The sequence below is a fragment of the Oncorhynchus gorbuscha genome, unplaced genomic scaffold, assembly GCF_021184085.1.
Source record: "Oncorhynchus gorbuscha isolate QuinsamMale2020 ecotype Even-year unplaced genomic scaffold, OgorEven_v1.0 Un_scaffold_797, whole genome shotgun sequence".
Taxonomy (NCBI): domain Eukaryota; kingdom Metazoa; phylum Chordata; class Actinopteri; order Salmoniformes; family Salmonidae; genus Oncorhynchus; species Oncorhynchus gorbuscha.
In genome coordinates, this window is record NW_025745814.1 from 306825 (window position 1) to 322632 (window position 15808).

The following is a 15808-nucleotide window of genomic DNA, read 5'->3' on the forward strand; positions in this document are numbered from 1 at the left end:
GTCTGTCTTTCTCTCTCTCTCTCTCTCTCTCTCTCTCTCTCTCTCTCTCTCTCTCTCTCTCTCTCTCTCTCTCTGTCTCTCTCTCTGTCTCTCTCTCACTCTCTGTCTTTCTCTCACTCTCTGTCTCTCTCTCTGTCTTTCTCTCGCTCTCTGTCTCTCTCTCTGTCTTTCTCTCGCTCTCTGTCTATCTCTCGCTCTCTTTTGGTCCTGTGTAGCTCAGTTGGTAGAGCATGGCGCTTGTAACGTGGCGCTTGTCCCCGGGACCACCCATACGTAGAATGTATGCACACATGACTGTAAGTCGCTTTGGATAAAAGCGTCTGCTAAATGGCATATATTATTATATTATTTCTCTCACTCTCTGTCTCTATTTCTCTCTCTCGCTTTCTCTCTGTCTCTATTTCTCTCTGTCTCTCTCTCTCTCTCTCTCTCTCTCTCTCTCTCTCTCTCTCTCTCTCTCTCTCTCTCTCTCTCTCTCTCTCTCTCTCTCTCTCTCTCTCATTATTTTCTTCCTAGCGTCCACCCTGATTGTCTGTGCTCCAGGGATATATGAATGTAATTGATATGTGTGAGACTCAGGAAGAGGTTGATCTAATATGGAGGCGTTAACCTAATCTCTCAGACGTCTCTGCTCCCAGCGGGGAAACTGTGTTATTAAAAAGAGGTTGATTTCCTGTTTCCACCTCCACTTCTCTTACTGTCCATTTCTACCTCCGTTTGCATCCCAAAATGCACCCTAATTCCCATAGGGCCCTGGTCAAAAGTAGTGCACTAATTAGAGAATAGTGTACTATTTGGGATATACCCTTGGGGGGGTCAGGGGTAATTGATCGTTTGACCCACAGAATGTCTAAGACAAGCATGTACAGTTCATGCCATTCCGTCTCCCACACCGAAAGTAAAGTACGTCTACAATATTATAATTTATATCAATTTGGGACAGTTTCCCGGAGCCAGGAAGAATCCTATTCCTAGACTTTTAAAAAAAGCATGTTAAATATAGATGTTCTTTTAGCCAAATCGTTAGGCTGAGGCCTTGGGTTAACTGTACAATGTAGATGAGTAGTACTCTACAAGTGAGCCTGTCCCGTGTCTGTGTCTCCCAGGTAAATGTCTCCAAATCGGTAGGCTGAGGCCTTGGGTTAACTGTACAGTGTAGATGAGTAGTACTCTACATGTGTCTGTGTCTCCCAGGTAAATGTCTCCAAATCGGTAGGCTGAGGCCTTGGGTTAACTGTACAGTGTAGATGAGTAGTACTCTACATGTGTCTGTGTCTCCCAGGTAAATGTCTCCAAATCGTTAGGCTGAGGCCTTGGGTTAACTGTACAGTGTAGATGAGTAGTACTCTACATGTGTCTGTGTCTCCCAGGTAAATGTCTCCAAATCGTTAGGCTGAGGCCTTGGGTTAACTGTACAGTGTAGATGAGTAGTACTCTACATGTGTCTGTGTCTCCCAGGTAAATGTCTCCAAATCGTTAGGCTGAGGCCTTGGGTTAACTGTACAGTGTAGATGAGTAGTACTCTACATGTGTCTGTGTCTCCCAGGTAAATGTCTCCAAATCGTTAGGCTGAGGCCTTGGGTTAACTGTACAGTGTAGATGAGTAGTACTCTACATGTGTCTGTGTCTCCCAGGTAAATGTCTCCAAATCGTTAGGCTGAGGCCTTGGGTTAACTGTACAGTGTAGATGAGTAGTACTCTACATGTGTCTGTGTCTCCCAGGTAAATGTCTCCAGGCCTGCAGGAACGGAGGAAAATGCACTGGGAAAAACAAATGCAAATGTGACAAGGGTTTCCACGGCGACCTGTGTTCCAAGGGTAAGTCTAACCCCACCCCGGACACGGCTCCCGCCTCGGGATGAGCTGAGGGGATATAATGGAACACATGACATGTGGTATGGAAGAATGAGACAGTGCCATGTTGTGTTTTGTATCAGAAAGTCATGTTATCATGTGTTAGAATATGTATGTGTCTCTGACAATATGTGTCTCTGACAATATGTCTCTGATAATGTGTCCCTGACAATGTGTCTCTGATAATGTGTGTCTCTGATAATGTGTGTCTCTGATAATGTGTGTCTCTGACAATATGTGTCTCTGACAATGTGTGTCTCTGACAATGTGTGTCTCTGATAATATGTGTCTCTGATAATGTGTCCCTGACAATGTGTGTCTCTGATAATATGTGTCTCTGATAATATGTGTCCCTGACAATATGTGTCTCTGATAATATGTGTCTCTGATAATGTGTGTCTCTGATAATATGTGTCTCTGATAATATGTCTCTGACAATATGTGTCTCTGACAATGTGTGTCTCTGATAATAATGTGTCTCTGATAATGTGTCTCTGATAATGTGTGTCTCTGATAATGTGTGTCTCTGATAATGTGTGTCTCTGATAATATGTCTCTGACAATATGTCTCTCTGATAATGTGTGTCTCTGATAATGTGTGTCTCTGATAATGTGTGTCTCTGATAATATGTGTCTCTGATAATATGTCTCTGACAATATGTGTCTCTGACAATATGTGTCTCTGACAATATGTCTCTGATAATGTGTCCCTGACAATGTGTCTCTGATAATGTGTGTCTCTGATAATGTGTGTCTCTGATAATGTGTGTCTCTGATAATGTGTGTCTCTGACAATATGTGTCTCTGATAATATGTCTCTGACAATATGTGTCTCTGATAATATGTCTCTGACAATATGTCTCTCTGATAATGTGTGTCTCTGATAATGTGTGTCTCTGATAATGTGTGTCTCTGATAATATGTGTCTCTGACAAGGAGTGAGTCTCTGACAATGTGAGTTTAGTGGTTTAGTAACTCTGATAGAGTGTGTGTATGGTCTGTGTATGTCTGACCGTGGACGTGTGTAACACTGTAGTAGAGTGAGTTTAGTGGTTTAGACTGTGTGTTTGTGTGGTTTAGTAACACTGTAGTAGAGTGTGTGTTTAGTGGTTGTGTAACACTGTAGTAGAGTGAGTTTAGTGGTTTAGTAACACTGTAGTAGTGTGAGTTTAGTAACAGCTGTAGTAGAGCCCAGTTTAGTGGTTTAGTAACCAGTGGTGACCTTTAGTGGTTTAACCCAACAAGTGCCTGTGAGTTTAGTGGTTTTAGTAACACTGTAGTAGGAGTAGTAGAGTGAGTTTAGTGGTTTAGTAACACTGTAATAGGTTTTAGTATCACTGTAGTAGAGTGAGTTTAGTGGTTTAGTAACACTGTAGTGAGTTTAGTGGTTTAGTGGTTTAGTAACACTGTAGTAGAGTGAGTTTAGTGGTTTAGTAACACTGTAGTAGAGTGAGTTTAGTGGTTTAGTAACACTGTAGTAGAGTGAGTTTAGTAACACTGTAGTAGAGTGAGTTTAGTAACACTGTAGTAGAGTGAGTTTAGTGGTTTAGTAACACTGTAATAGAGTGAGTTTAGTGGTTTAGTAACACTGTAGCAGAGTGAGTTTAGTGGTTTAGTAACACTGTAGTAGAGTGAGTTTAGTGGTTTAGTAACACTGTAGTAGAGTGAGTTTAGTAACACTGTAGTAGAGTGTAACACTTTAGTGAGTTTAGTAACACTGTAATAGAGTGAGTTTAGTGGTTTAGTAACACTGTAGTAGAGTGAGTTTAGTAGTTTTTAGTAACACTGTAGTAGAGTGAGTTTAGTGGTTTAGTAACACTGTAGTAGAGTGAGTTTAGTGGTTTAGTAACACTGTAGTAGAGTGAGTTTAGTGGTTTAGTAACACTGTAGTAGAGTGAGTTTAGTGGTTTAGTAACACTGTAGTAGAGTGAGTTTAGTAACACTGTAGTAGAGTTTAGTTTTAGTAACACTGTAGTAGAGTGAGTTTAGTGGTTTAGTAACACTGTAGTAGAGTGAGTTTAGTAACACTGTAGTAGAGTGAGTTTAGTGGTTTAGTAACACTGTAGTAGAGTGAGTTTAGTAACACTGTAGTAGAGTGAGTGGTTTAGTAACACTGTAGTAGAGTGAGTTTAGTAGAGTGAGTTTAGTAACACTGTAGTAGAGTGAGTTTTAGTAACACTGTAGTTAGTAACACTGTAGTAGAGTGAGTTTAGTGGTTTAGTAACACTGTAATAGAGTGAGTTTAGTGGTTTAGTAACACTGTAGTAGAGTGAGTTTAGTAACACTGTAGTAGAGTGAGTTTAGTGGTTTAGTAACACTGTAGTAGAGTGAGTTTAGTGGTTTGGTTTAGTAACACTGTAGTAGAGTGAGTTTAGTAACACTGTAGTAGAGTGAGTTTAGTGGTTTAGTAACACTGTAGTAGAGTGAGTTTAGTAACACTGTAATAGAGTGAGTTTAGTGGTTTAGTAACACTGTAGTAGAGTGAGTTTAGTAACACTGTAGTAGAGTGAGTTTAGTAACACTGTAGTAGAGTGAGTTTAGTAACACTGTAGTAGAGTGAGTTTAGTAACACTGTAATAGAGTGAGTTTAGTAACACTGTAGTAGAGTGAGTTTAGTCACACTGTAGTAGAGTGAGTTTAGTAACACTGTAGTAGAGTGAGTTTAGTAACACTGTAATAGAGTGAGTTTAGTGGTTTAGTAACACAATCACATTACAAAGCTGCGTCCCCCCCATAAAGCCACTTTCCCAAGGTGGCATCCCAAATAGCACCCTATTCCCTACATAGTGCAGTACTTTTGATGAGGGTTAATCACTATTACTCTGGTAGTGCGCCATGTAGGGAATATGATTCCATTTGGTATGTAGACCTGGCAGTCGACTGCCACCTGTAGGGTGATGGATCACATGTAATCCCACGGTAACGCAACACCACAGTGATTTAGGCTGTCCCAAATGGCACCCTATTCCCTATATATAGTGCACCACGTTTGACCAGAGCTGTATGAGGCCTGGTGGTAATTAGTGTACAATGGGCCAGGGAATAGGGTAACTCAACACCACGCTGACTTGGGTTCAGCTCATAGAAGCATTGAATGAAGAAGAAGAGGCTTGGGCTCTGAGAAGCTCAACTCCACTCTACACTTTGAGTTGTTAGTTTCTCTGCTGTTCGTTGAGCCTCTGAGGAAAACACCAGGTCAGATGTTGGGGCTCCCTCTCTAAAGGCACTGCGTCTCAGTGCTAGAGGTGTCACTACAGACACCCTGGTTCGAATCCAGGCTGTATCACAACCGGCCATGATTGGGAGTCCCATAGGGCTGCTCTCGATCGGGTTTGGCCCGTTGTAGGCCGTCATTATTAAATAAGAATTCTTAACTGACTTTCCTAGTTAAATAAAAGGTTAATTAAAAAATAAACCCATCTGCAACATATCACACACACACACACACACACACACACACACACACACACACACACACACACACACACACACACACACACACACACACACACACACACACACACACACACACACACACACACACACACACACACACACACACACACACACACACACACACACACACACACACACACACAGGCTACTTCTTGGTGTTTGTTTGGTGTTGGGTCATTAGCGGTCATTAGTCTCGTTGATTTGGTTCCAGATCGGAACAGAGGCTTATAGACACTAGAAACAATAGGAACACATGACTAGTGGTGAGTGGTGCTCCCCTCAGGACCTCTACACCTCTACCTTCCATCACCTTACCTTCCACCTTCCTCTCTCTCTCCTCTCTCTACTTTCCCTCCCTCCCTTTCTCTCTCCTCTCTTTCCCTCCCTCCCTCCCTTTCTCTCTCCTCTCTCTCTCCTCTCTCTCTACTCACCCCTCTCTTTCCCTCCCTCCCTCCCTTTCTCTCTCCTCTCTCTCTCCTCTCTCTACTTTCCCTCCCTCCCTTTCTCTCTCCTCTCTCTCTACTCACCCCTCTCTTTCCCTCCCTCCCTCCCTTTCTCTCTCCTCTCTCTCTCCTCTCTCTACTTTCCCTCCCTCCCTTTCTCTCTCCTCTCTCTCTACTCACCCCACTCTTTCCCTCTTTCCCTCCCTTTCTCTCTCCTCTCTCTCTACTCACCCCCTCTTTCCCTCCCTTTCTCTCTCCTCTCTCTCTCTCACCCCTCTCTTTCTTTTCCTCCCTCCCTCCCTCCTCTCTCTCTCTCACTCCCTCCCTCTCCCTCCTCTCTCTCCCTTCTCTCTCTCTCTCTCTCTCTCTCTCTCTCTCTCTCTCTCTCTCTCTCTCTCTCTCTCTCTCTCTCTCTCTCTCTCTCTCTCTCTCTCTCAGGATACAGAGGAGGTGCCTCTAACACCCATCGTCTCTCATCAGGCCCTAAACACAAGCCTCAGCAGCACTCCTCCTCTGCCAAGGAGGTGAAAGACGTCCCGATGCCGACATCCCAGCAGAGACCAATTACGTGGTATAAGAGCCGGGTCCAGACAACCACACCTGGGTTCAAACACTATTCAACATCTTTCAGATACTTTCAGCATCTGCTCTAGTCCGGTTGGCGGCGCCTGATGGGTGCGGCCTGGTGGGAGGGGGTTTGATGGGCGGGGTTTGATGGGTGGGGTCTGATGGGGGGTCTGATGGGCGGGTCTGTGGGTGCGGCCTGGTGGGCGGGGTCTGATGGACGGGGGTTTGATGGGTGGATTTTGCGGTTTTAGGACTGTGCTACTGGTCTGTTAAGCCAGACAAACTCAATCAACAATATATTAATAAGCATGTTTAACTATTTAAAGTAGTTTGAACCCAGGTCTGCAGACCAGTCACCCAGGACCTCCTCTCCTCTGTGGTAGACTACTGATACCCATACGTGATGTTATACACCATTATTACCTACCTATCCTCATCCCCTCCGACTACCTACCTATCCTCATCCCCTCCCATTACCTAGCTATCTTCATCCCCTCCCATTACCTAGCTATCCTAATCCCCTCCCATTACCTAGCTATCCTAATCCCCTCCCATTACCTAGCTATCCTAATCCCCTCCCATTACCTAGCTATCCTAATCCCCTCCCATTACCTAGCTATCCTAATCCCCTCCCATTACCTAGCTATCCTAATCCCCTCCCATTACCTAGCTATCCTCATCCCCTCCCATTACCTAGTTATCCTCATCCCCTCCCATTACCTAGCTATCCTAATCCCCTCCCATTACCTAGCTATCCTAATCCCCTCCCATTACCTAGCTATCCTAATCCCCTCCCATTACCTAGCTATCCTAATCCCCTCCCATTACCTAGCTATCCTAATCCCCTCCCATTACCTAGCTATCCTAATCCCCTCCCATTACCTAGCTATCCTAATCCCCTCCCATTACCTACCTATCCTAATCCCCTCCCATTACCTAGCTATCCTAATCCCCTCCCACTACCTACCTATCCTCATCCCCTCCGACTACCTACCTATTCTCATCCCCTCCGACTACCTACCTATCCTAATCCCCTCCCATTACCTAGCTATCCTAATCCCCTCCCACTACCTACCTATCCTCATCCCCTCCCATTACCTAGCTATCCTAATCCCCTCCCATTACCTACCTATCCTCATCCCCTCCCATTACCTAGCTATCCTAATCCCCTCCCATTACCTAGCTATCCTAATCCCCTCCCATTACCTAGCTATTCTCATCCCCTCCCATTACCTAGCTATCCTAATCCCCTCCCATTACCCAGCTATCCTAATCCCCTCCCATTACATAGCTATCCTAATCCCCTCCCATTACCTAGCTATCCTAATCCCCTCCCATTACCTAGCTATCCTCATCCCCTCCCATTACCTACCCATCCTCATCCCCTCTCACTACCTAGGTATCCTCATCCCCTCCCACTACCTACCCATCCTCATCCCCTCCCACTACCTAGGTATCCTTAGATACCTATCCTCCCCCACTACCTAGCTACCTTAGATACCTATCCTCATCCACTCCCACTACCTAGCTACCTTAGATACCTATCCTCATCCCCTCCCACTGCCTAGTTACCTTAGATACCTATCCTCATCCCCTCCCACTACCTAGCTACCTTAGATACCCATCCTCATCCCCTCCTACTACCTAGCTACCTTAGATACCTATCCTCATCCCCTCCCACTACCTAGCTATCCTCATCCCCTCCCACTACCTACCTACCCTCATCGCCTCCCACTACTTAGCTACCTTAGATACCTACCCTCAGTCCCTCCCACTACCTAGATACCTATCCTCAGCCCCTCCCACTACCTAGCTATCTTAGATAATTATCCTCATCCCCTCCCACTACCTAGCTACCTTAGATACCTATCCTCATCCCCTCCCACTACCTACCTACCCTAGACCAATCTACATGGTCAGCTGCTCCTACAGACACACACACTCATCTCATTTTCTTACGCTCTTAGATAGAGGGTTCCTAAAGGTTTACCCGGCTGTGTGAACCATTTCCCAGGTAAAATATATATATATATCACCATACCAGCAACACTATGTCACCATACCAGCAACACTATGTCACCATACCAGCAAAACTATGTCACCATACCAGCAACACTATATCACCATACCAGCAACACTATGTCACCATACCAGCAACACTATGTCACCATACCAGCAAAACTATGTCACCATACCAGCAACACTATATCACCATACCAGCAACACTATGTCACCATACCAGCAACACTATGTCACCATACCAGCAACACTATGTCACCATACCAGCAACACTATGTCACCATACCAGCAACACTATGTCACCATACCAGCAACACTATGTCACCATACCAGCAACACTATGTCACCATACCAGCAACACTATGTCACCATACCAGCAACACTATATCACCATACCAGCAACCATACCAGCAACACTATGTCACCATACCAGCAACACTATGTCACCATACCAGCAACACTATATCACCATACCAGCAACACTATGTCACCATACCAGCAACACTATATCGCCATACCAGCAACACTATGTCACCATACCAGCAACACTATATAACCATACCAGCAACACTGTCACCACACCAGCAACACTATGTCACCATACCAGCAACACTATATCACCATACCAGCAACACTATACCACCATACCAGCAACACTATCACCATACCAGCAACACTATGTCACCATACCAGCCCAGCAACACTATGTCACCATACCAGCCCACCATACCAGCAACACTATGTCACCATACCAGCAACACTATACCATACCAGCAAAAATATGTCACACCAGCAACACTATGTCACCATACCAGCAAAAATATGTCACCATACCATACCAGCAACACTATGTCACCATACCAGCAACACTATGTCACAATACCAGCAACACTATGTCACCATACAAGCAACACTATGTCACCATACCAGCAACACTATGTCACCATACCAGCAACACTATGTCACCATACCATACCAGCAACACTATGTCACCATACCAGCAACACTATGTCACCATACCATACCAGCAACACTATATCACCATACCAGCAACACTATGTCACCATACCAGCCCAGCAACACTATATCACCATACCAGCAACACTATGTCACCATACCATACCAGCAACACCATGTCACCATACCATACCAGCAACACTATGTCACCATATCTGCCCAGCAACACTATGTCACCATACCAGCAACACACCATATGTCACCATACCAGCCCAGCAACACTATGTCACCATACCAGCAACACTATACCACCATACCAGCAACACTATGTCACCATACCAGCAACACTATGTCACCAGCCCATATCAACACTATATCACCATACCAGCAACACTATATCACCATACCAGCAACACTATATCACCATACCAGCAACACTCTTCCTGAAAGAAAGAAAGCCAAAGAAAGCAATAAGAAATACAATCCTCAACTATAAATGTTTGAATATATAGAAGAATCTCTACTGTCTTCAGTTGAAACTGTAATCTCTACCCCCTGACTTGATCTCCGGTGTAAATCCTATTCAAATCTTTAAAGTTTCCCAGATAAATATGATGTAATCCGTTTATTTTTAACATTCAGATTAAATACACTTTTTTTTGTTGTGAACCACTTTTTCGTTGAGTATTTATCTAGTCGTTTTTATTTTAGATGACATAATTCAGTAGTATTAAACAACAAGTACATTTGTCTTAAAAAAAAACGTTACTATTTAGTGTTTTTATTTTATATTTAGTTTATAACATGATGACACTACATGAGCTGTCTAATATATCGTAACAAAACCTTTAAAGTAATGTTGTTGTTGTTGTTTATGTAATGTAATGTATTATTTAAATAAACAGTTTGTAAATGCTACGTTTGGTTTCATGATTGTGATTTTACTTGTCGAGGTCTTTACCTGGTTATATTACGCTTCAGATGGATAGCCTTACTAGCATGCTACGCTCCAGATGGATAGCCTTTCTAGCATGCTACGCTCCAGATGGATAGCCTTACTAGCATGCTACGCTCCAGATGGATAGCCTTACTAGCATGCTACGCTCCAGATGGATAGCCTTTCTAGCATGCTACGCTCCAGATGGATAGCCTTACTAGCATGCTACGCTCCAGATGGATAGCCTTACTAGCATGCTACGCTCCAGATGGATAGCCTTACTAGCATGCTACGCTCCAGATGGATAGCCTTACTAGCATGCTACGCTCCAGATGGATAGCCTTACTAGCATGCTACGCTCCAGATGGATAGCCTTACTAGCAAGCTACGCTCCAGATGGATAGCCTTACTAGCATGCTACGCTCCAGATGGATAGCCTTACTAGCATGCTACGCTCCAGATGGATAGCCTTACTAGCATGCTACGCTCCAGATGGATAGCCTTACTAGCATGCTACGCTCCAGATGGATAGCCTTACTAGCATGCTACGCTCCAGATGGATAGCCTTACTAGCATGCTACGCTCCAGATGGATAGCTTTACTAGCATGCTAGCTCCAGATGGATAGCCTTACTAGCATGCTACGCTCCAGATGGATAGCCTTACTAGCATGCTATGCTCCAGATGGATAGCCTTACTAGCATGCTACGCTCCAGATGGATAGCCTTACTAGCATGCTACGCTCCAGATGGATAGCCTTTACTAGCATGCTACGCTCCAGATGGATAGCCTTACTAGCATGCTACGCTCCAGATGGATAGCCTTACTAGCATGCTACGCTCCAGATGGATAGCCTTACTAGCATGCTACGCTCCAGATGGATAGCCTTACTAGCATGCTACGCTCCAGATGGATAGCCTTTCTAGCATGCTACGCTCCAGATGGATGGCCTTACTAGCATGCTACGCTCCAGATGGATAGCCTTACTAGCATGCTACGCTCCAGATGGATAGCCTTACTAGCATGCTACGCTCCAGATGGATAGCCTTACTAGCATGTTACGCTCCAGATGGATAGCCTTACTAGCAAGCTACGCTTCAGATGGATAGCCGTACTAGCATGCTACGCTCCAGATGGATAGCCTTACTAGCATGCTACGCTCCAGATGGATAGTCTTACTAGATGATCGTGTGGATGTTATATGCTTCTACTCTGTAGCTGTTAATTGGTCCTTTTTGTGTGATGAGTAATCATCAGGTGGATGTTATACTGAATGAATAGACAGCTGTTAATTGGTCCTTTTTGTGTGATGAGTAATCATCAGGTGGATGTTATACTGAATGAATAGACAGCTGTTCATTGGTCTTTTTTGTGTGATGAGTAATCATCAGGTGGATGTTATACAGAATGAATAGACAGCTGTTAATTGGTCCTATAATGATCATGACCATAATCCTAGCAGTGGCAGTCACTGCCCTTTTAAGCTGAGGGAGGACGATCATTTTCAAAAATGTTATTTTACAGCCTATTGGATGACTGTCATTCATATTCCATTCACCCAGCTCAATGTAACATCGATAGGTTTAGGCTCCAACGTGACACTCAGATTTTCCCTATACCCGTCATACAACCTAGCCTATGAATGACAGTTTACATGGTAGGTACACAGATCAAGAGACATTTGTGACAGACAGTGACACATTCAATACCGCCTTGCACACTCCTGTCTGCATCTAGCTGATCGAGGGTGTAATCATTATTCCAACAGTTGCAAACGAGAGTTTCTATTGGACAAATTCAGTTAGGTTTATCCCAGTTTCGTTCTGTTTTAAGAACGTTTTTCAACCAAATCGGCTGAATAATTACACCCCTGATCACAAGAAAAACTGTTCACTTTCATAGCAGCCACGTACAAACAGCATGATCACTTTGATCGTTGTAGCTATGATTCCTTCTCGCATCAATGCGCTCTCCTCCTCTCACCTTTTCCCTTCACTTGGGGACTTCAGTGCACAACAGTCAGCTGTCTGTGAGCAGGCGAAAAAAACTTTCCAAGCCTAACCTTCATATCATAACCGCTAACCACTACACACAGCCTACATCGTTGTCACCATTAATTTTAGCTAACGTCATAGTCAACATAGCTACTAGAACTAACTCGATGGTAAACCCGCTACAATCGTGCAGTACAGTGTACCGTCAGCAAGCAGTTTAGCAGTTATACCGCAGTAGCAATAAATTAACAAAACCAAAAGCTTAATTTGACTTGGAAGTGTTCCAGTGTCGGATTGTCATAGCCAGCTAGCTAACATAGCATCCCTCTGTTATAGCCAGCTAGCTAACATAGCATCCTCTGTTATAGCCAGCTAGCTAACATAGCATCCCTCTGTTATAGCCAGCTAGCTAACATAGCATCCCTCTGTTATAGCCAGCTAGCTAACATAGCATCCCTCTGTTATAGCCAGCTAGCTAACATAGCATCCCTCTGTTATAGCCAGCTAGCTAACATAGCATCCCTCTGTTATAGCCAGCTAGCTAACATAGCATCCCTCTGTTATAGCCAGCTAGCCATAGCATCCCTCTGTTATAGCCAGCTAGCCAACATCATCCTCTGTTATAGCCAGCTAGCTAACATAGCATCCCTCTGTTATAGCCAGCTAGCTAACATAGCATCCCTCTGTTATAGCCAGCTAGCTAACATAGCATCCCTCTGTTATAGCCAGCTAGCTAACATAGCATCCCTCTGTTATAGCCTCCTAGGTCCTGTGTAGCTCACATAGCATCCCTCTGTTTGAGCAGGGTGTTTGAGTAGGCTAAACTATTAAGCTGAATTCGCTCGCTAAGTGAAAGTCAAAGTGAAAGAAAATACAACGCAATATAGCTAGCTCCCTCTCTTGCTTCTCCTTCACCTGAGGCAGCAGGGTAGCCTAGTGGTTAGAGCGTTGGACTAGTAACCGGAAGGTTGCAAGTTCAACTCCCCGAGCTGACAAGGTACAAATCTAATTTTAAATAGTATCTGAACCCAGGTCTGAGGGGATTTTAAATAGTATCTGAACCCAGGTCTGAGGGGATTTTAAATAGTATCTGAACCCAGGTCTGAGGGGATTTGAAATGGTATTTGATCCCATGTCTGTGAGCCGGTAAAGTACCAGCCTAGTAAATCCCTGTCTATGCCAACAAAGGCCTGTGGGCTCACTGTGCCCAGCCTGGCCAGATCACACTGTGACATCAGAGAGAACACACACACACACATACTATTAAACAGGTCTAGACACCAGACCAGACCATAATATGGTAAATATTCGCTTGGTTTTGAACTGTACTAAACACACATAGAGGCTAAAGCTGTAGAGGGTGGAGTTATAGAGGATGGAGTTGTAGAGGATGGAGCTGTAGAGGATGGAGCTGTAGAGGATGGAGCTGTAGAGGATGGAGCTGTAGAGGATGGAGCTGTAGGGGATGGAGTTGTAGTGTTGTAGTGGATGGAGCTGTAGAGGATGGAGCTGTAGGGGATGGAGTTGTAGAGGATGGAGCTGTAGAGGATGGAGCTGTAGTGGATGGAGTTGTAGAGGGTGGAGTTGTAGTGGATGGAGTTGTAGAGGATGGAGTTGTAGAGGATAGAGCTGTAGTGGATGGAGTTATAGAGGATGGAGCTGTAGTGGATGGAGTTATAGAGGATTGAGCTGTAGTGGATGGAGTTATAGAGGATGGAGCTGTAGGGGATGGAGTTGTAGAGGGTGGAGTTGTAGTGGATGGAGTTATAGAGGACGGAGCTGTAGTGGATGGAGTTATAGAGGATGGGCTGTAGTGGATGGAGTTGTAGTGGATGGAGTTGTAGTGGATGGAGTTGTAGAGGATGGGTTGTAGTGGATGGGTTATAGTGGATGGAGCTGTAGTGGATGGGTTGTAGGGGATGGGTTGTAGAGGATGGAGTTGTAGAGGATGGAGCTGTAGAGGATGAAGCTGTAGAGGATGGAGTTGTAGAGACCAGAGCTGTAGTGGATGGAGCTGTAGTGACCAGAGCTGTAGTGGATGGAGCTGTAGTGGATGGAGCTGTAGAGGATGGAGCTGTAGAGACCAGAGCTGTAGTGGATGGAGTTGTGGATGAAGCTGTAGAATGAAGCTGTAGAGACCAGAGCTGTAGTGGATGGAGTTGTAGAGAATGGAGCTGTGGACCAGAGTTGTAGTGGATGGAGCTGTAGAGGATGGAGCTGTGGATGGAGTTGGAGTTGTGGAGGATGGAGCTGTAGAGGATGGAGTTGTGGAGGGATGGAGTTGTAGAGGATGAAGTTGTAGTGGATGGAGCTGTAGAGGATGGAGTTGTAGTGGATGGAGCTGTAGAGGATGGAGCTGTAGAGGATGAAGCTGTAGAGGATGGAGCTGTAGAGGATGGAGCTGTAGAGGATGGAGCTGTAGAGGATGGAGCTGTAGAGGATGAAGCTGTAGTGGATGGAGCTATAGAGGATGGAGCTGTAGAGGATGGAGCTGTAGAGGATGGAGAAAGCCTGGAGTCAGTCAGTCAGTCAGTCAGTCAGTCAGTCAGTCAGTCAGTCAGTCAGTCAGTCAGTCTGTCAGTCTGTCTGTCTGTCTGTCTGTCTGTCTGTCTACTGTCTGTCTGTCTGTCTGTCTGTCTGTCTGTCTGTCTGTCTGTCTGTCTGTCTGTCTGTCTGTCTGTCTGTCTGTCTGTCTGTCTGTCTAAAGATCAGAGAATGGAGGGATGGAAAACAGACCAAGGGGTAGAAGAAGAGTGGGTTGGATCAGGGGAGGCGGTGTGTGTTGAGCAATGCACTCGAACCAGTGTATGGGTGGTAACAGGATAAACACACCAGTGTATGGGTGGTAACAGGATAAACACACCAGTGGTAACAGGATAAACACACCAGTGTTAACAGGATAAACACACCAGTGTATGGGTGGTAACAGGATAAACACACCAGTGGTAACAGGATAAACACACCAGTGTTAACAGGATAAACACACCAGTGGTAACAGGATAAACACACCAGTGTATGGGTGGTAACAGGATAAACGCACCAGTGTTAACAGGATAAACACACCAGTGGTAACAGGATAAACACACCAGTGTATGGGTGGTAACAGGATAAACACACCAGTGTTAACAGGATAAACACACCAGTGGTAACAGGATAAACACACCAGTGTATGGTGGTAACTGGATAAACACACCCAGTAAACTGGATAAACACACCAGTGGTAACAGGATAAACACACCAGTGTTAACAGGATAAACACACCAGTGGTAACAGGATAAACACACCAGTGTATGGGTGGTAACAGGATAAACACACCAGTGGTAACAGGATAAACACACCAGTGTATGGGTGGTAACAGGATAAACACACCAGTGTATGGGTGGTAACTGGATAAACACACCAGTGGTAACAGGATAAACACACCAGTGGTAACAGGATAAACACCAGTGGTAACAGGATAAACACACCAGTGTATGGGTGGTAACAGGATAAACACACCAGTGTATGGGTGGTAACAGGATAAACACACCAGTGGTAACAGGATAAACACACCACACCAGTGGTAACAGGATAAACACACCA

The 15808-nt window shown here is 44.7% G+C and overlaps 1 protein-coding gene across 1 annotated transcript in view; it reads left to right on the forward strand.

Moving 5' to 3' along the window:
• The window catches only part of LOC124020275 (wnt inhibitory factor 1-like), a 50454-nt gene extending 48592 nt beyond the window's left edge, over positions 1–1862 (forward strand). Inside the window, exon 9 of the mRNA XM_046335620.1 lies at positions 1723–1862. Coding sequence (XP_046191576.1) covers positions 1723–1862 — 140 coding nt within the window. The remainder of the gene's footprint in view (positions 1–1722) is intronic.
• Positions 1863–15808: the final 13946 nt, after the last annotated feature.